This window comes from Gopherus flavomarginatus, chromosome 3 (assembly GCF_025201925.1).
Source record: "Gopherus flavomarginatus isolate rGopFla2 chromosome 3, rGopFla2.mat.asm, whole genome shotgun sequence".
NCBI lineage: Eukaryota > Metazoa > Chordata > Testudines > Testudinidae > Gopherus > Gopherus flavomarginatus.
In genome coordinates this window covers 156,383,779-156,403,965 of record NC_066619.1, presented here as the reverse complement: position 1 = coordinate 156,403,965, position 20,187 = coordinate 156,383,779, and the positions used below count along the sequence as shown (strand labels likewise).

The 20,187-nt window shown below is 41.7% G+C and overlaps 1 protein-coding gene across 3 annotated transcripts; it reads left to right on the top strand.

Moving 5' to 3' along the window:
- Nucleotides 1–5,107: 5,107 nt before the first annotated feature.
- On the top strand, nt 5,108–19,831 carry PAQR3 (progestin and adipoQ receptor family member 3). 3 transcript variants are annotated; one of them, XM_050945216.1, is made up of 8 exons: nt 5,111–5,272; nt 6,009–6,280; nt 6,416–6,578; nt 9,499–9,654; nt 10,764–10,961; nt 12,542–12,632; nt 15,338–15,486; nt 17,045–19,831. In XM_050945216.1, exons 2-7 carry the CDS (start codon nt 6,096–6,098, stop codon nt 15,478–15,480), a joined length of 936 nt encoding a protein of 311 aa, XP_050801173.1. In that variant the 5' UTR covers nt 5,111–5,272; nt 6,009–6,095; the 3' UTR covers nt 15,481–15,486; nt 17,045–19,831. The 3 variants fall into 3 exon arrangements, with proteins under 3 accessions (XP_050801177.1, XP_050801176.1, XP_050801173.1); XM_050945220.1 differs by lacking the exon at nt 9,499–9,654 and having other exon boundaries at nt 5,108–5,272; XM_050945219.1 differs by lacking the exon at nt 15,338–15,486 and having other exon boundaries at nt 5,109–5,272.
- Nucleotides 19,832–20,187: the final 356 nt, after the last annotated feature.

Here is a 20,187-nt window from a genome sequence, read left to right as displayed (position 1 = left end):
TTCTTGGCAAAGCCAACGTGGACCAAAAAAAGAAAACAAAAGTGGCCCATGCTTCAGATGAAGACTTGAAGTGCCTAACAAGGCTCAGAGTTATGTTCCTTCTCATCATCGTATGATGAAATGAGCCATGTCCTTTACGACTTCGTAATTCTTTGTGTCTGGTAAATTACAGTATCTTTGTGCAAAACATCTTGTGTCGTACCAATTTGTGTACAACATGCTGGGCTGAGTGTAAACTGAACCCCAAGTGGCTTAGCTCTGGACAGCAACCTACTTCCACAAGTAATTTCATCACCTGGCTACTCCCTGGGTACCAAGTGGACACAATGGCTAACGAAGAGATTTATTTTCCATCCTAAATGTGACTGGTTAGTACTATAACGCTCTTGGCCCAACAGTCAGATCTGCAGGAATCTGCCTGTGTAAATCCACTTTCAGGACTGGAGTCCGTGTGCATCTTCTTCTAAAAATCTTTGAAACTGACCTCGTAATTCCTGTTTCCAAAGGGATATACATGCTGCACAGCATTAAATGTGAGAAAACCAGCAGACTGAACCTAAAATCAAGAACAAAGTATAGGAAACGGACAACTCAGATGCAGACCAAAGCAGGAAAACATGTTTTTTGGAAGATAAAGCACATTTACAGGATTAAACAAAAGGGCTCCATAACCTTACTATGTAGAGTGAGTGAAAAGTGGCAAAAGATGAATAATACTGGAATAATATACAGGAGTATCTATAGGGTGACCGCTTTTTTCTGAACTCACATCATCAGGTTACTGGCCTTGACTTTTTCTAAAACATTTGTGCTCCCAGCTGAGCAAAAGCTGGTGAGGTAGGGATCTATTAGTGGCCAGCGGGCAGGGCGAAGTGGAAAGTGGAAAGAAGCAGAGAAAAGGAGCAGCAAACACTTAGGCACATGCTTAATTTTAAGTGCCACTAAGATGTAATATAGCTAATTGACTTTACTGGAACTTAAATTAATGCTTAAGTGCCTTGCTCATAAAGATGAGATTATTCAGGTGCTTAAAGTTTTTGTTGAATTGGGGCCCCTATGGCCAAGTCTTATGAGTGTATTGCTTATTAGGGTCCTAAGACACACTAAAGAAAATATGGATCCAGAACAGTTGGTAGCTAAAAATCACAAACTGGTGAAACAACTGTTGTTTATGGTGACATGAAGAACTAGAAGCAGGATGAATACGAGGCAGTTTCAGAACATTCACATAAAAAAATTAGTGCATGATTGATTACTGGGAACATATGAGAGTTGTTGTGTGGCTGGAGCTGATTAACTAGTGGAACCAAATGATATAACATGGAAGAGTATAACATTTGGGGGTTATAGAGTACAGCTGGCTATATAATACCTTTGTAATTTATAAGGCTACAGCATCTGGCTCCTTGCTGTCATTAGATTTCAAGTAGCCAGAATTCTGAGTCTTTTATTTCACAGCACAAATTTCTCTGCCATGGGAAAATCTTTAAAACTTGCAAAGACATTTTGGTGAAGTATTTTTCACATATTTGCTCAGAAAGATCAAAAGGAGACTGTAAGAAAACAGCAACGCATGTTATGGGGAAGAATTATTGTCCATTACCTTAATTTTAAAGTTATGTTTACGGGAGCAGATCCTCAGAAGAGTTAAGGCTGTATAGGTCTTTTGAAATCGGTGGAGCTATGCTGATTTACAGCAACTCACAATCTGACCCAGGATCCTTTAGATTTCTATTTATTGCAAGATTTTTGCCTTGGTCATTGTTCATTTAATACAGGGTATACTGGAGCAAAGGAAATACTAACACAGCAGAACATTTTCAATATTCACTGTAATAAACTAATACAGGCAGTGCAAGTATGAAGGGCTTTTTTCTGCAATGTGCCGAGTGACACCCCTATTAAGTACTTTACATCATCAACTCTCATTGACTTCAGTGAGAGCTGAAGGCACTCAGCTCACTGCACCAGGCCCATAGTTTGGAAAGACTGGCAGTTTGGTGTCCACTGCAACTTGGTCTGTATTGAAGTCTCACTGTTCATGTTTGTAAAACTGCTACAGCACTTGAGTGTCTGCAAGAGCGTGGGTAAACCTTTTTCTCTGCTAAATTAAATATTGTCTCAACTAAATAACACCACAGGCTGATGTCTACAGTAAATGTTCTGTATAGACTGAAGGGAATGACTACTGTATCTTTTAAAATAAGCATTTTTTCAATGGCAACTTAAAGAAACTTACCCCATTTTGACAAAAAAATGCAACTACTTCTAATTTCATATATCTGAAAAGTGAAAATATTCCTATTTTTATGTATTGGAAGAGTCACCCCTGTGCAGAGGATTCACATGAGGACTATGCACTACATAAATTCAATCTTGAGATCTTCAGTAGTGCATTGGCCTTGTACTGGTCCGTTGCACATAGGTGAATTTCACTCACCAAGAACGGCTCTGGTCTAACAAATTTCTTTGAAATATATTGTGACAATTTTAATTAATTTACCTTATTCATCATAAAAATTCACTATATGCCATTGTTATTCTTGCATAAAGTGTTTAAAGCATGTATTACTGATCAAGAGAGTATATTGTTACTAATAAAAATTGAGACAGGGTGAACAGAAAGAGGCTGATCCCTCAAATTAGTTGACTTCAGTGGAACTACTGATGTAAGTGAAGTTACCCACATTTGAAGGACTAAGGCCTGTATCTGAATATTGGCACTATGATCTCTCCACAGTGTTACCAATAGGTCTCTCCATCTAGATGCACACTCCTTTCGTTCTGCCTGCAAACCTCTGCCTTCATTGGCTTCTTCCTCCTCCACTACATGCACAACAAACATTCTTTGCTCACTGTCCCCTTTTCTCTTGTAGCACAACCATCACTTCACCACTTTTCCATGGCCACCCCATGACACCGATTCCTGCTGGAGGAATGGAAAGAGGGAAACTTACTGAAGAAGTGAAATGGACAGCAAAGCTTTGACTGTAATTCCCCAACTGATGCACATTTTGTCGCTGCCAAACCTGCTAAGCTTTCCCTAAAGGAGCATGAATATATATTTGCCTGGGGCTTCTTCCCACTGAACTAAGGTAGTCAACGGAAAAGTGCGAGCTGAATGCAACTGCACAGGGAATGGTGCCGACGAGTGAAAGGAGGCAAAGGAAGAGACAAGAAGTCACTGTGAGGGCTGGAACACTATTCCCTATTAGAGCCCAATCCTAGTCAACTGAAATCAATGACAAAATTCCCATTCATAACAATGGGAGTAGGAAAGGGTCCTAAATGCCTAAGAACCTATAAACACTAATCATGCAAGAGAAATCAATGTTGGATTATGTGCTGCTAGTGATATTTTACCAAATGAACATAGAATACATTCTTTGGCAGGGTATTGACTAAGTCATAACAAATGACGCAACATGCCTGGTAAGAGAAAGGATTGCTGTAGTTTTAATGGAGGAGTCAGGTAATCTTGGTTTGTTTTTTTTAATTAATATTTGTTTTTTAAATGTGCTAGAGAATCACCTATACCCCAGTGGTATCTGCAAGAACAGAAACGGCCATGCGGTCGGCCTCCAAAGAGGGGGGGTGATTTCCTAACAAGGAGATATGGACAAGCATGGCAAAGGGTAGCCAGAGCCAGAGAAGATTGGAAGACATGTTGTGATTGGTTCAGTTTCAGCTGATGAAGGACTGACAGTCTACGCAGAGAATCAAATCTATAACACTGTTTGAACTTTACACAAGAAGTTTGTAAACACAAGAAAGTAAAATTAACCACTCTAATACACCACAAAAAATGACTGTCAACACCAGACAGAACAAAGCTGCCAAACCACCAGATAATAGTAAGTTTCCTAAAAGAAACATGACGTTATGAAAGCTATAATGCCAGAGAGCACAACCCAAAAGCCTACAGCCTATGCCCCTTACAGAATTTGGGGAAGGGGAGAAGACTCGCTTCCTAGGCAAAGATCCTGTGAGTTTCTTTATCTTACACAAATATTAACTGAATCAGAGAATTCAATATTGTCCTAAGGAACTAAGTATCAAATCTTAAATATAGCGCCAGATCCAGAAAAACCTTCATAATGGCAGGTTTGAAGCCCACAGTGGTGCTGCTGACATGAGCGGAACGTCTTACCCAAATGAAAACATCCAAAGGTCAGCAGCGCGTTTTGAAGACAGCTACAGTTATGTACAGTACTAAATATATCAACTCACAATTACTTCCCTGCATCCTGGCTGGATTTTTCACTCATCTATCGTAAGTGCAGGGGTTGCCTATAGGTGCTCTCCCCACCCCACCCCCCCCCGGACACCCACCCACAGAGCAGGCAGACTCCCTGCTTCCCTTTCCGCCGCGCCTCTGGCTGGATCCTTGACACAACGGTGCACAGGAGGCAAGAGACAGCAGGAAAACATTGGCCCCAGGCTCCCCCCATGTTCTCAGCCAGCTGCACGGGCCTGCCCCAGAACCCACCCCACAGCTGGCACCCTGTTGTCCCAGCCACCCCGTGCAGCAGCGGCCCCTGGAGCAGACACGCCAAACCCACGGGGAAAATGCAGAAATTGGGCTTGTTTTTGGCTTGTTGCCCTTTTTTTTTTTTTTTTTTGGCTGGGCTCCCGGCCAGCAGGGGCAGGGGGCGGGGGAGGCGCGGGGTGCACAGCGGGCCCACCCCAGGCCCAGCCTGCAGGCCGGGGGACTTGTCACCGAGGGTGCTGGGGTTCCTGGGGACTGGCCTGGCCTGGTCTGAAACGGGATTAGCCTGATTGCAGGCGGGTGCTTAATTCCCAGTGGCGGTTGGCACCGCTGCCGGGAGCAGGGTGGCTGAGAGGGACGCTGGGCGCTTCTCGAGGTCAGGCGGGGTCGGCCTCTCCCCGCCCACACAGCGCCCCCTGCTGGCGGAGGGAAGGAACTGCTGCATTGACCCCCACCGCGCGCAGCCCGAACCGCCGCCTTCAACCCCCGGCTGCGCCCGCGCGCACATGCGTCGGTTGGGCTGGAGACGTCACAAGCTTGCGACCCCCCGCTCCCCTCCCTAGGGGCGGTTAGGCACCCGACGTGCAGGCCGTCGGGGCGGGGCGGCGCGCAGTGAGTGCGACATCCGCGCGCGGGGCTGGTGGCGCTACTGGCAGCGGGGCCGGAGCCAGGGCCAGGGCCGGCCGGCGAGGAAGCGGCTGGTTCCTCCCTGTCAGCGAGGGACCCGCGCACGGGGGAGCCGCCCCCCTCTCCGGGATGTGCGGGGCGGCCCGGCCCCGGCGGGTGAGCGGCGGCGGCGGTTCTCCCTGCCCCTCGGGCTCCGCTAGGCTGGAGCGGGGACCCTGCAGCCCCCCCGGCTCCCCGGGCTGAGGAGGGGGAGGCAGAGGGGGGACCCAAACCTCTCAGTGTCTGTGTAAATAAAGTGAAATGGGCCGGGGGGCAGCGCCGCCCCCCCCCCCGCCCCGCTCGGGGCGCCCCAGCGGCCGTGCAGCCGTTTCCGGGGTGGGGCCCAGCGGGGTGGAACAGGGCCGCGCACCGGCTAGGTGAGAGCGGGCGTGAAGGGGGATCCTAATGTCAGTCACCTCGCCCCTGCGCCGCACTTACACCTGGGCCAGGGCCGCCCGGGGAGCCAGCTCTCTGTGTCCGGTCTGAGGGAGTAGCCTAGGGCTGACTCGTGGCCAGCGCTTGGCTGGGATGTGCTCCCTTGTCAGCTGGAGGGTTATTGCTCCCTTGCGCCTCCCCTGTGGACAGACAGACTCTTGCCAGCTACAGAGCACTTAGCAGACAGCGTAGTTAGAGGTGTGAGTCTGTGCCCTCTTCCCACTCATTTTGTAAATGGAGTTGGTGAGAAAATTGTGCCTGGCCCTTACTACAGGGAGGGGAACTGCCTGGAAAAGGGACAGTTCCTGACTACAGAAAGGCATCGCTGGAGCTGCCAAATTTTGTCATGACTGAACTTGTTTCTACCTGTGATATAAGCTGTAATAAGTGATCCAGGAAATTTTGTTGTGTTTTTCAGGCATATTGTAGCAGAGATCAGATGCCTGGAGCATAATTAGATATTGTGTTCAGTCTTGCCTTAGCTGTTGACTGTGAAACTACCACCATGCATCAGAAGCTTTTGAAGAGTGCCCATTACATCGAGCTAGGAAGCTACCAGTACTGGCCTGTTCTGGTACCTCGGGGAATCCGCTTGTATACCTATGAGCAGATTCCTGTGTTCCTTAAGGACAATCCGTATATTACAGATGGCTACAGGGCTTATCTCCCTTCTAGGCTGTGTTTAAAAAGGTAACATACATTGATTGGGATGTTAAAAGTAAGATTTGGGCTTTTGCTAAACCTTTGAATGTTTGCTGAAATGATGATTTTTAGTTCCACACACCACTTTCTGAATATCTGCTATTGTCCTTTTTTTTCTTTTAGTCTGTTCATTTTATCCAATGAGACAGTAAACATCTGGAGTCACTTACTGGGCTTTTTCATTTTCTTCACTCTGGGCATATATGACATGACTTCTGTATTACCTTCAGCGAGTGCCTCTAGAGAAGACTTTGTTATCTGTTCTATTTGCCTCTTCTGCTTTCAAGTAAGTCCTTTCATGAACTAGTTGTAAAACACGTACTGCAGTTTTTTAAAATATTTGTCAGTCATTTTTCATCATTTTCAGGATCATAATTTAGTTCTACCTTGATAGACTTGACCGAAGTAGCAAAGAAATCTGTCAGGAGAAAGGGAAATTTAAAATATGTAGTTATGGTTTTGGAAGAACAGCTGAACTGTCAGTACATCTGGATTTGGGGTAGAAAATTAGTCTCTAAAAAGCCCATCTTAAAACTGCTAAAGGTTTATCACTTATACTTCAAAATATATCCACACAGAAGTTTAGTGGTAGTACTTGGCTATAGAGTGTGGCAGACCAGAACTTGATTTCAACCAGGCTAGGGAAAAGTCTAGATTTAAAATGTTATTTGACTAAGAAGTAGAGTTGTCCAATTATTTTTCACCTAAATAGCCAGATGTAGTATGAAGCATAGATGTTTGAACACAGCTAGAGGGAAAATTTAGCACCATAGTTGGCAAGGTAAGTACTTTGCTACAGCTATAGTTCAGTGGCATTTACAAATACACCGGAAGATCTTTCAGCCTTGGTCTACATGCAGGGCAGCTAACACACTGGCAGATTAAAGCAGTAATAAGGGGTGGAGGGAACCCTGTCACTGAACATCTCCTGACAAGTATTGAGTGTCCTCAATTCCTGTTGGATCCAGGCTCCTAAGTAATTACATTTCACTTGTTCGGATTGTTTTGTGACTGTTATTGGCTAATGGCCAATAAAATATTTACTAGTTCATTGCTTCCCAGTCCAGAGGGTACTGTTAATATAGCATTCCAGTGCTTTATAGTCCATGTTTCTCAATAGTTGCCCTGCCCAATTATATATAAGCTGTGTCGATGGGCCTTGCTTGGATCCCATTGTTTGGTCCTTCGATAGCTTTTAAAAAAGAGGAGCATAAGGAATATAGAAGATTCCTTGAGGGAGGGAAGAATTTGTCAGCACAACAATCTGCACTCCTCAAGGAGATAACAGCTTTCAGACTTCAACCTGTTTTTGATTTTTAACTAACAAATAACTATCCATAGTGCAGAAAACTGATTCTTAGTAGATACATCAAATTGCACCATGACCTGCATACAGCATATGCTGCCAAAAATACTGTAATCGTAACTTGTACGTTTTGGTTCCTAAGGAGCCTCTTGGTTAAAATTCAAATACCACCTATCCATTATTCTTTTGTGTGGAGGTCTATTTAGGATTAAAATGTGAGGACTTTGGTAATTAAAAAAAATTGCTGAATTGAGTCAAACATGTTGTTGGAGGCTGGTGTGTATAAACTGGATGTCTGAATTCAGTGTGCCACAGAGATTAACCTATAATTTTATTCAAAGTGGTCATGTTAGAGTGAAAAAAGTATAGATTTGGATTAATTTTTGCGTGTGTGCTGATAACTCAAGGTTGAAACTCAGGACTGTCATATCGACTTTAAATGTATACATCCTGCTTTGAAGCATGTGTAATATGAAACATTACATACTCTTGGAATCCCTGCAATGCTTGGGCACAGTGCTATGAGCAGAAGACATAAGTTAGAGTCTGTTTGAGCCTCTGGCCTTTTGACAGGGTGTTCAAGTTTGGAGAATTTAATATGAACTCTTTGCACTGATGCATAGCTAATAGTATGTGAGGAAGAGGGAGCACCTGTCAAGTTGCTGTAGTAACAGTGAAGTATACAGGAATTTTGTCCCTTTTACTGTTTCCATTACAAAGTGTTTTGGCAAATGAAAATTTTGGATAATTATTGCACTGAGATTTTTCCATGGATCCCTGATCCTTAACTACTTAGTTCTCAGTGTTTCATGCTGCAGGTTTCACATAAGGGCCACACAGACTATTGATGATATATGCAGATCTAGTCTGGCAAATACCATCCTAGTAGTGAGATCAGCAGCAGTGAAAGGCACAAACTCCATCCTCCTAAGGACAGAAGAAATATTTTTCCTCACCAGCCCAAAGGAAAGGTGTGTGGACTGAGGTGTCTCAGAGAGAGATACTCCCACCCTTTCCTTCCCAGCAGCTTCAAATGTATCAGTCACTTACTTGCAAAGTCCTTATGAAATATGGGCTCCCCAATGGGCCAGGAGTGGAGAGAAAGACCAGCACTTTCTTGCTCTTCCCATCACCTGTGGTTTGAACTGGGGGACTAGGAAGGGTTCTGTCCATTTGCCCAGTTAGTGACTCCCTCCTTGTAGACATCTCTCTGTGTAGTAGGTGACTGGTAAATTTTTCAAACCATGGTTGTTGTTGACCACTTTGAAAGTAGTCACTCTCTCTCTCCCCCTCAGAAAAAAATCTTTTAAAAAGAATAAATAAGGAAGGGACAAATATTGGTCCCAGCATAAGTGGACTGCACACTGAATAAGTCTGGAGTGATAGAATCCTCTCTCTTTGTGCCATTAGAACTGGATATTCCAGATACTCCCTACTTCTTTCCCTCCATGTGGTGGTTTGGCCAGTGGAACCACTAGGTGCACACCCAAATTACCTCTCTGCACTGAATCACAAGGAGCTCCTGCAGAGCCACCCGCTCCCCTTTGCAGACTCACCCTATTGACATCCATATGTCCCTGTTCCCCCTCTTCAGCAAAATATCATTGGTTGCTTTGCCAATCAGGCCTTTTGTGCCCACCAAGGCTGGACAGGATTTTTCCCTTAACTTCTGTTGACCCTTCTCTGAGTAGCTTGGTTTGGTCAGCTATTTCATCATTGGTAGGAAGCATAAATTTCACGACACCCAGTAGCAGTGTGAAATATATAACAGCATCAGGTGATTAATTCTATGCTTGACAGCTTCGTAGGTGGAGCTGGATGCTTTTTTTGCTTTGATTTCATGTAGCCATGAACTAGGCTTTGAAGAAATTAACATGCATTTGTTTGAACATTTGTACAGGTCTGTATGCTTTGCTCGGTAGGATATCATCTCTTCTGCTGCCATCGCTCAGAGAAGACTAGCCGTCGATGGATGGCATTAGATTATGCAGGAATTTCCATTGGGATCTTGGGCTGCTATGTATCAGGAGTGTTTTATGCGTTTTACTGTAATAATGTAAGTTTTAATGTACTTTTTATGCAATAAAGTGAACACTTCATAGCTGACCTGTATGGCCTTACCCAGATGGTTTCTCACACCCCAAGCAAGAAGTTGGTTGCACAACATGCAAGGAGTGCAGAATTAATTGAGTAGCAATGGGAACTGGAGTCCTGTCAAATATTAGTGTACCTTTCCCATGAAAAGTGATTTGGATTTTGATCACTGTTATAGAAGGTCCTTAAAACCTGGATTTTATGGCTTCCAGAATTGTTGAACACAGCAAATTGGCTCAGACACAAGCACACGATCTAAAATAATTCAACATTACTGGCCTGCTAGCTGATCCATGTTATTTGAACTTGTTAGTTGGCTTGCATTTGTCAAAAACAAGGGTGGTTTCCTACCTGCCACAAATTGCTGCTGCTTACTGGAAATAAATTTGGGTTTTGGAAGGCATCCTGGAGTGTAGCTGCCCCCCGAAGGCACTGGTTTTTTTGCAGCTTATCAAGTTACGCCAGAAATCATTTTGTTGAAAAGACCCAGTGGTTTGGAACAGGCCAGGATCTAGAAGAACTTAAGGGTGGGGAGAACAGGAGATGGTATCAGACAAGAGAAAAGAAAGGGGGATAGTTAAGAAGTTAGGAGAAGAGTGGTTGCTGGGCTTCTAGTTATATAAACAGGTACAAGTTTTACACAGGCAAGAGTATAGGGAAAATTACTGCATCCCAAGCAACCTTCCAGAAATAGTGATTAGGATGGTCCACAAACCTGCCTTCTCCTCACCATCCGTGTGTGTGTGTAGGGAAGGGGAAGGTAGTTTCCCACCAAAACCTTATGTTGACTTATCCATTGGTAATAAAGAATACTTGTAAAGTATCTGAATCCGGCAGTAGAACCAATTCCAACCTGTCAAACTAGTACAGGAGCAAACTTAACTCATTTTAGGGAACACAGTAGCATATGCAATTTTGTATATGGTGAAAAGTGTATAGACAAAACAATGGTTAGCCTTCTCTACACTTGATTTCTATTTCACTTTGTACATTTTCTGCCAAAGGTGTTAATTATCTTCACACCTACCCAAAGAAGAAAAAATAATTATTTTCTTTTTTCCTTTTCTGCAGTACTGGCGTCAGGTATACTTGATCACTGTGCTTGCTATGATCCTTGCAGTATTCTTTGCTCAGATTCATCCCAGCTACCTCACTCAACAGTGGCACAGACTGCGTTCTGTCATCTTTTGCTCCGTCTCTGGATATGGAGTCATTCCTACTATCCACTGGGTTTGGCTCAATGGAGGAGTTGGTGCCGCTATTGTGCAGGTAAGCTCAGAAGCAGACACGATTCCTCTGATTTTCTAGTTGTCTCCCTGTTTTTGGAATAGAAGCATGGTTAAAAAATGAATACCTTTGAACTGGATTTTCCTAATGCAGAGCTTCAGAATATTAAACTCAGGATGTGAACTAAAAACAAGCTGCATCAATTAAATCTGGCTTACAACATACTAATTAAACCTGCCTTGTGAGAAGAAAAAAAATATAGGGAACAACTGTGACCCTAGATATACACTTCTGGGACACAACAACCTGCGTGGGGTCACTTTACTGCCTGCCTCCAGATGGGTGCAGTGTGCAGTCAAGTCAGCATAATGGAAAGTAGTAGTCTGGGTCAGGTAGCACTGGTGCAGATTCTCTATTGCCTTCACCCCCCTGAAATAAAATGGGGGAAGTAGCGGCCAGATTCTGACTCTGATCCTCTCCTGGGGCAGAGTCCCTTACTTGGAGTTTGTGGCAAATCCAGAAATGAGCCTTAAATATATATACATACATACGCACGCACATAACTTTGCCTTTCAAATGACCCACAGATCATAAAATATGAATAAAGTTACTAATGTTAGAAGTTATAAACTGGCTAGTAAAGTAATCTGTTGTAAAGGTTACCCAACCCTGAAAAGCAAGGAGTATGGCAGGATGAAAGAAGGAAATATATATCTGTCTTATGGTAAAACAGGAGTTGTAGTAGTTATATAATGAACTAGACACAGATGAGAACCTACCATGATGCTAATCTGTGCAGGTTTTATGCTGGCACCTTAATGGACTTTAGACTAGGCCTATAATTAGTACAAGTAAAAAAAAATTTTTTTTGTCTAAGTGTTATTGTCTGGGTATTCAAAGTATTTCTCTGCATAAGTCTGTGTTACTGATCTTGTTCCTGTACATCTAAAAATAGAAAGCTTTGCTTTTGGCAGCAAGACACTGTGGTAATAGGGACTTCAAAGAAAAGGAACTAATATATAGGTTGCTTTCCACTGAACCGTTTCATCCCTTTTTCCCATCTGGTGTTTAGTAGCCTCATGAGATCATGTGTGGTAAGTTATGCTTCACATGGTTAAAGATTCCAAGCTGATCTAGTAATGTTTTCTCCCTGCACTACCTTTTACTGCACTACCTCCAAAAGGAACGTACAGGGCGTTGATTGATCCAACTTTTAGTCATTAGTCAATGCATTTAAAATGCATTCTTACTGATGGAAATTCTTCAGTGTAGAGTGGTGGGGACCAGCCTAAGGAAATCTGTTCTTAGGCACAGTGTGAATGTATTAAACAAGAGGGCATCTCTGATTGTGGAATTTCACCTTCTGCAGAGAAAGCAGAAGGTTAGGGGGTGGGGGGAGGAGAATTGTTTTCGAGCACAAAGCTGGGGCTAAGCTTTAACCTCGTCTGTCTCCAGTTTTCATACTACTTACACATTTGAAGTCTGTTCAACATTCATGTAAATAAAGTAATAAGAATAAAGCTTTGTCCTTGCAAAATATGCAGTGCACTTGCTATAAAAATGTTATGGGGTAGGCATTCATGATCTACTACTAAGCATTAAAGCTTCATTTTATTTTGCAGGAGTTTGCCCCTCGAGTAATTGTGATGTACTTGATTGCTGCCATAGCTTTTCTATTTTACATTTCCAAAGTTCCAGAAAGATACTTCCCAGGTATGATTATCTTTTGCATTGTACTTACGTGGTGATTCTGGAAGGGCATCGAAAGAAAATATAATGTGTGTGTTTTGAATTGTCATTAAAAAACGAGTGAATATGTCCTACATTAAGCAGCCATATTTGTGTTGAATACTGCACTCTCTGTGCATTTGCTGCACTCATGCTAGTAGCTTCTCTGAGCCTGCAGGAATTCAGCTAAATCATAATCTTGTAGTAAGACATGTTAAGGGAGGAATCATTAACACTTGTATAAAATTGGAAAAAATACAACTAAATCATAAAAAAAAGTGTCAGTATGCCAATAATCTCAATTTAACCTCAAAGATCTTGGAACCTTACCTGTACTATATGATTTCTTGGTATTGCACACCCTTGGTCAACAGTTCATCCACTTATGGCAGGTGATGATTATTATGATTATTCTCCTAACAAAATGAAATGGGATTTGGGAGGCTAACTCGCTTTGGCTCCTTGGAAAATCCCAGCTCCAGAGCTTGTTTTCGCACCCCCCAGCACTGATCACACTCAGCTCTCACTGACTGCTGGCTATCATTTTCCCCAGTTGTAAAAGGGATTACTTACCTGTGTCTGTGGAGTGCTTTGAGATCTTTTGATAAATAGTGCTCGGTAAGTGTAAAAAGCTGTTGGGTTATAGGGTTTTCCAGCTAGTATGAGTGTTGGGACTAGACTAGGACAATCAGAGGATTAATGTCTGCTGACTGCTCTGATTTTTAAGGCAAAAATGTCAAATGACATCTCCGGGTAAATTACTTGTACCATTGTTTTATATAGTAAATTCATGTCCAATAAACTATTGCTATCTATATAAACCCCAGCTGGAGAGTAGCCTCACCACTGGTGCATTCCCTTGAGGCTGGGCGTGGTGTAGCAGGCTCTCCCCCAGCCTAACGCCCCCTGTCGATAGCCACTCTGGCCCTGAGGTGGTCTCCCTTGGGTCCCTGGTCTGCTTACCTTCAGTCTCACACCTCCTGGGCTCTGCAGGATTGTCCTGCTCTTGTGCAGCACAACGTGTCTGAGGACTTTCTTCCTGGAGGCTTAGCTCCAAATAATCGTTCTCTTTTTTGTGTCGAGGTGTTTCCATACCATCTTTCCTGTAGGACTGGTAGGCGAACCCAGGTCCTCCATCTCTTCTGGGTTCCAGTCCAGAGATCTTATGGCAAGCAGCTATAGTCTGCTCGCTCAGCTGCCTCACTGGACTTTGTACCTTACCTTTCCTTCAGGTCCTTTCTCACAGCACCCCCAGCATACTCTGTCTGCCTCTAGGCGTTTCCTCCACTCTCCAGTAGCCAGAGAACAACTGCAGAGGTGTTTTTTTTTCCCTCCCTTCTCTCCCTGCAGCCTCCTTCTCATTTTGGCTTCCTCCCTTTATGCTTACCACCCAGCTGTGCTTCATCTTCACTTGGGCCTGGCCCATCTTCCAGGTGCAACCAAGTGCACTAATTGCTGTCTGTCTCCAGTTAGCTATCATTTCCTGTGGGGGCATATACTCCATCACAATTCCCAATCAAGATTGGAGTTCATTTGTGTTAGATACTGTACATATATAATGGAAAGTAGGTCCCTACCCCAAAGAGCATACTCTTAAGTCTTTAACAAGAAATGGGTGGCTATGACAAACAGATGATGGGAGCACACAATAACAGTAAAGACAATTATGATTTAGTATACTGAGCAGCAGTCACAGCAAATCAGCTGTCTACTCAAGATTGAGTGTTTTATAGGCATCACAGGAGGAGAGAGATTTAAAGGAAAAGGTGGTAGATCCACTCACACAGAAAAGACCTTGGGTGTGGCCAAATGGCACATCATTTCATTAAAGGGAACGTGGTATTTATTGCAGAGAATACCACCACTGTAATATAAATAGAAATAAAATTGTGATATATTGAAAGTTAACCACTTGCAATAAATTCCTATGTAGAGATTCAACTTTGGTAAATATTTTAATTGTACCAGTGACAGGTTCCCTATTGTAGTATTGTATTGAGTACTAGGATCCAATATAACTTTTAATTAAAAGTTAGTGAAAGGACCTTATTAGTTTCCATGGGGTTGAATTGGGCCCTGGAGGAGACCGGTAGCTAGTGAGCATCCACTTTTTTGCTTCTTCTCTAGTTTTTGGGGTTCAGTTAGCTCACTTTACTTACTTTAGTAGGTTTGGGTATTAAACACCAGTCGGGTCCAGATTTTCCAATTAGATTGCTCCTTTGTTTCCCCAGGTGTATCATGCATGCTTAAATACCCAGTGTGCCCATGTGCATTCTGTATCTGTACACATGGCAATTGCTTACGGGCACTGGGGTTTATAGCCACCCATATAGCTGCACTGTTACAAACTCCAAGTGTAAATGTTGGGTATTAGTGTAAACTGGCTCTTGCATTGTGTCTTCACTAAGGGTTTGTACCAGTACCTAAAAACTGGAGTATAGACAAGCCCTTGTTTGCTTAAGTGGTCAGATGGGCCTGCAAATACATAATCTGAGCATACACTTAATGCACTTGCATATATTGTCCATTTAAAGCTGGCCCAGAGATATACAGTACTTTCCCTTCAATGCATGCATGTTTATGAGAAATTATTCAAATGCATGAGCGCTTCAACCTCCAGGCTAGAGTTGTTACTGCAGTAGTTATATTGAATATAATAACATAGACAATCTTTTTGCTTTTTCCAAAAGGACAATTAAACTACCTCGGCTCTAGTCACCAAGTGTGGCATATCCTTGCAGTAGTAATGTTGTATTGGTGGCATCAATCTACAGTGTATATCATGCAATACAGACACAGCAAGCCCTGTCCTGACTACAGTACACATTTATGAATGAAGGTATGGCAGTCCTATATGCATGGAGACATGAAGATAGAGTGGGTGGGGGATTGATCATCTTGCTTTGAGCCTGTCACAAGGTTCAGTTTGCCTTCTTTCCTTATTTGTGCTAATGCTCCAGAACAGAACCACGGGGTAGTGCTTTTTATCCATGAGAGATACATCACTTGAAGAGTTATATGCAGTATTCTCCTAGACACAGCTGAAGTGCCAGATAAGAAGCTCCAGGCAAAACTGGAGAGCTGCTGGGTGTTCAACATCATTTGTATACGTAGGTGTAAGGGAAGCTGACACTACGATCAAACTCCACAACTGAATATCTGCTTGTTTACACTAGTATAAATTGGGCCAAACTCCATTATAGCCAGGGATGTTACATAGTTTTTAAACTGGGATAAGCCAGAGGAGACTCATCAGTCCATCACATCTTGGTTACAGGGACACTAACTACCACTTAGAGCCAAACTTTGATTTACAATCTGATAGTAAAAGTCCTGCATGTTTTTACTAGTGAAAATTCAGGCTATAATTTTGATAAATTGTTTTATAATATCTCAATTTATTTTGTTTTTATTTTCTTGATATTTAATATTCTGCAATAATACGTATATTTACACTGCAGTTTGCTTAGATTTTTACTGTACATTACATTTTTTTTCACTAAATTGCTTCTTCCTTATTTTTCTCCAAAACTTGTAATAACACATCCACATTTTCTGCTTTCCCCCCTAAAGAATAAAAGCAAATGTGTCACAGTACAGGTAGATGTAAAAGCTAAGGGATCACACAAGGCACAGATATCATCCGGCATGATGTAGTACTATAGATGTTGCAAGTAAGCAAAGACAGCCAGGTTAATTGCAGCTCCGTTCAAAGGAGAGGAAGACTTAGTGGTTTTCAAATGTGGAAAGTACAAAATTGGCAAAGGCACTTAAAATAAAGTTCTAGAAGAATATAGCTAACCAGTGAAAACTATAAATAGAAAACGTGTGTCCTCTGGGACGTGCCTGAAGTGTCTTACCTGTAAATCTATCTATAATTGCACTTAAGTTAATAAGATTGGTAATGGACAGGGCATTTGTCTGCACTGTCTATACTAGAACTCTTTCTAGAATACTTGCTCACCCCAGACTCTAATGCTAGATATTGCCATTGAAATTTTAGATGAAAAGATACTTCCATTGCATTTTTCTGTCCTTGCTGTCTGAGGTGAAATTTCTCTACATGAAGAAATCCTAGCTGTCTATCCAACATGAAATTTATCTATATGAAGAAACAGTCATTTTATTTAACAATTTGCATTGAGACAAATTCTGTCACCCTTACTCACGCTGAGTAACATCTTACTCCTTCAGTAGCAACTCTGAAATCAGTGGGGATATGCACAGAGTAAGGTGCTACCCTGTGAGAGAGAGGATGGCAGAATGAGCTCTCTCTGACACCCTTCTTTTCACTCCATTTTGTTAATTCCCCCAACGTTTGTCCATTTTTTTTTAAACAAAAGTGTAGACAGTTGATGTTTGTAGTCTGATGAAACTTGTCTCCCACTATCTTTCAGAATTCTCTTACTGCAACAGAAGTTCTGACTATGAATGTCTAGTCCTTAGTCACATGCTGATTTCCAAAACCATGCACTGAGGCAGCTACTCTCTCTCACCTGCGGGACTGTGTTTCTACTTGCTGGGATGGCATACCAACAGAGGTTTTTTTGAGACAACTGCTTAGGTCTTCAAAATGACTCATTCACCTCAACCACTGTACATTCTGCAGTGAAGCAGAGAACAACTGTGCAGGTCTTCCTATAGAGAGGTTATGTAATCCGACCATGTGAAAACAGGATATGAATAATTACATTCCTTCTTCTGACTGGTAAAACATGAAAGGCAGCGATGTGTACTCTTGGTGAACAGCAAATGACTCTCTCCTTGATTTGGACTTCACTTTCAGACTTCATTAAAGAGTATACTGAAGAGATTTGCCCTAAACAGCATGCTTCTGAAGCTCCTATGATAAATTGCTTCTTGGGACCTCGTCTTAGATCTTTTCAAATCCATACAGTGTGGTGTACCATCTAGACTTGCTATCTAATTGTTGTGTTTGTGCTATGACATTGCTGTTATATTTAAACCTGAATTCTGTGGATTCTTACTTTTTTTACAGGAAGTTTTTTCTTTTTGAAAGATCAAAATGGATGCTCTCTCTCCGCTCCGTTTCATCATCAGTAACTTTAAAATTAATTCCTTCATTTGAAATGGACAGTGTCACTAATTTGTGCCATTGAGTTTCCAGGTTTCTCTCAAGAACTTAAGTGATTCCTGTGGTTTTGCAAATTTTACTCTTGACATATTACAAGGACTATCCAGCAACTGTAGGGTTAAGTTTATTAACCAGTTGTGGTCAGTAGACAGTAGTATTACACTTAATATACGTTGCTGGAGTTTACACCATCAATTGGCCCTGTATTAGACTGGTATAAATAATCCAAAGTAACTGTCCAGCTCTAAAGAGCAAATATAGCCTTCTGATTAATATGAACAAATGCATCAGTGTTCTTTTAGCATTGTGTAGTCTTATTTAAACATGTCTGTTACCATAAGTTTTCTATAGCGATTAATAAAAGGAGACTCAGTATTTGCCCCTAGATTAGTCTTCCCAGTCTGAATCCTGGTTTTAAAAATTGCAGTTTATTTTAAATTTATTTTGCCTTGAAACACTTTAAAAATAATTTTACATGTCAATACAGAAAGTGTCTGGATTCCTTAATGCCAACAAGATACCTTAAACTCCTGAACAGTTGTTTTGGTCTGTTGCAGGGATTGAAAGATTTTTATTTTATTATATAGATTTCAATGTGAAACTGGCTGGAAACTCTTTGTTTTTAAATGGAATTAAAATCTTAAATAGCTTCTGGAGGGTAATTGCTTGTGTTTACATTCATTTCACCAGTTGCATTAAATGCTGCTGGCTAATGTGATAAATGTTATAATCAGTGTTTCTCTCAAGTTTGTTCTACACCAGTATGTTGGCAGATCTGATTACAACTGAGTAACAATCCAACATGAGACTGACCTGTATGTCGATTGTCAGGGAAGCACAGTTGTAATCATATCCTCTAACGCAGTAGTTACTTCAACGTGGATGGGATGATGTTCTAAAGGAGATGACCTCATGACAGGCACCTGTTTCCTTTACAATTATGTTGAAGTCCCTGTTTTGGGAATGACTATCCAGGGTCATGCTTAGAATCAATAGAAACATGTAGCCTAGTGGCTGATGCATGGTCTCTGAAAATGCCAGCTATGTGTTTGGCTACAACTTTTCTTGATCATCTTAGTAGTCACTCTGAGAACTACTGAATGTGACCTTTAAGAAAACCACCTTGGCCAGAAAAAGGTACATCACCAATCAGCAGGCTAAAAAGAAATATAACCAATAGCCCATGCTGGAATGTCTAAAGCTGTGTAACATACACAAACTATTGTAAGCCTTTCCTAGATAGGGGTCCCATCAAAGGTTGGGGAGGGGAGCCAAGCGAAGAAACAGGTTCCTCTTTGAGAGAGGATTTTTCCCTGTGTTTTATTTTGCTCTTAACTTCAAGTAGCTAAGCCTGTTTTTTAATTCTTGTACAATGGAATTGTTTGTTAACAGAGGTAGAAGGAAAGTACTTTGAAATTCAAAGAAGGTCTTTGGCAATGGCTATGTTGTCAATGAAGACGGTGACTTACTACAGTAGATGCAGCTCTATTGTAAAACCTTTGAACACTAACTTATGCTTGTGACTGAGAATTCTGGGCACTATAACTTTTGTACTAATATGTTTTGAGTATGTATTTATTGTAAAATTGTAGATTGTTGATGAGTCTAACCATGCCAAGTTCCTTTGAGTTCTAAACTAAATTAGTTTCAAAATAACTTGTTAGCATTTAATACTGATGGATTACCTCCCAAACCTCTGAGCCTTTCAGTGTGAACACCAGACCTTATTTATTTTTTTAAAAACTTGTCTGCAAAACAAGTTTAAAGTGCACTAATAAGTACTACTGAAGCCTGACTAGAAACTTGCAAATGAAAAAGCCTGCTCTAACAAACTTCATGGACAATTTAAACAATCTGCAATTGTCTGTGTTGGTGGCTGCATTTTGATTATTTTAGGTTGCTAGGTCATTTTTTAAAACTAATTATGTAATTATTGTAGCCTTTTTCAACCACTGAAAAGGAAATTCAAAGTCATGGTGTGTTTCAATTTCATGGAGTGCAATTTATCAAGCTGCATGACTAAATGTGTATTATGTGAATATCTAAGCTGTAAATAAATTTGGGTTTACTGAATATATGCTTAACAATATTATACACAAGAGTCATGTCTCATTAAAGTAAAGTGGATGCTGCTCCTTCAGTGCCAAAACCTTGAGTTTCTACAATGCAGTTGGGCATCTTGAAAACTGAAAATATGAGGATAATGTAAAATCAAACTTCACAGAAAAATGAATGACAGGGATACCTATTCATTCTAATGCTTCATTTAAAATTTTTTTAAATGAAACTGTCAGAGAATTTCCAGGCTGCTACACCAAAATCCTGATGAACTCAATGGTCTTACTACAGCATTAATGTCCAGTTTCCTCCAGAGTAGACACGGCCTTGTTTGAACAAGAGCTCTGATCATTCCACTTCATGGAAACCTCCCAAATTTTGATTCTT

Bases quoted from the DNA above. Each gene is read 5' to 3' on its own strand.
- PAQR3 (XM_050945216.1), top strand. From the start codon at position 6,096: ATGCATCAGAAGCTTTTGAAGAGTGCCCATTACATCGAGCTAGGAAGC. The intron at 9,655-10,763 runs GTAAGTTTTAAT...CCTTTTCTGCAG, and splicing joins ATGCGTTTTACTGTAATAAT to TACTGGCGTCAGGTATACTT. The intron at 12,633-15,337 runs GTATGATTATCT...TTTTTCCAAAAG, and splicing joins TCCAGAAAGATACTTCCCAG to GACAATTAAACTACCTCGGC.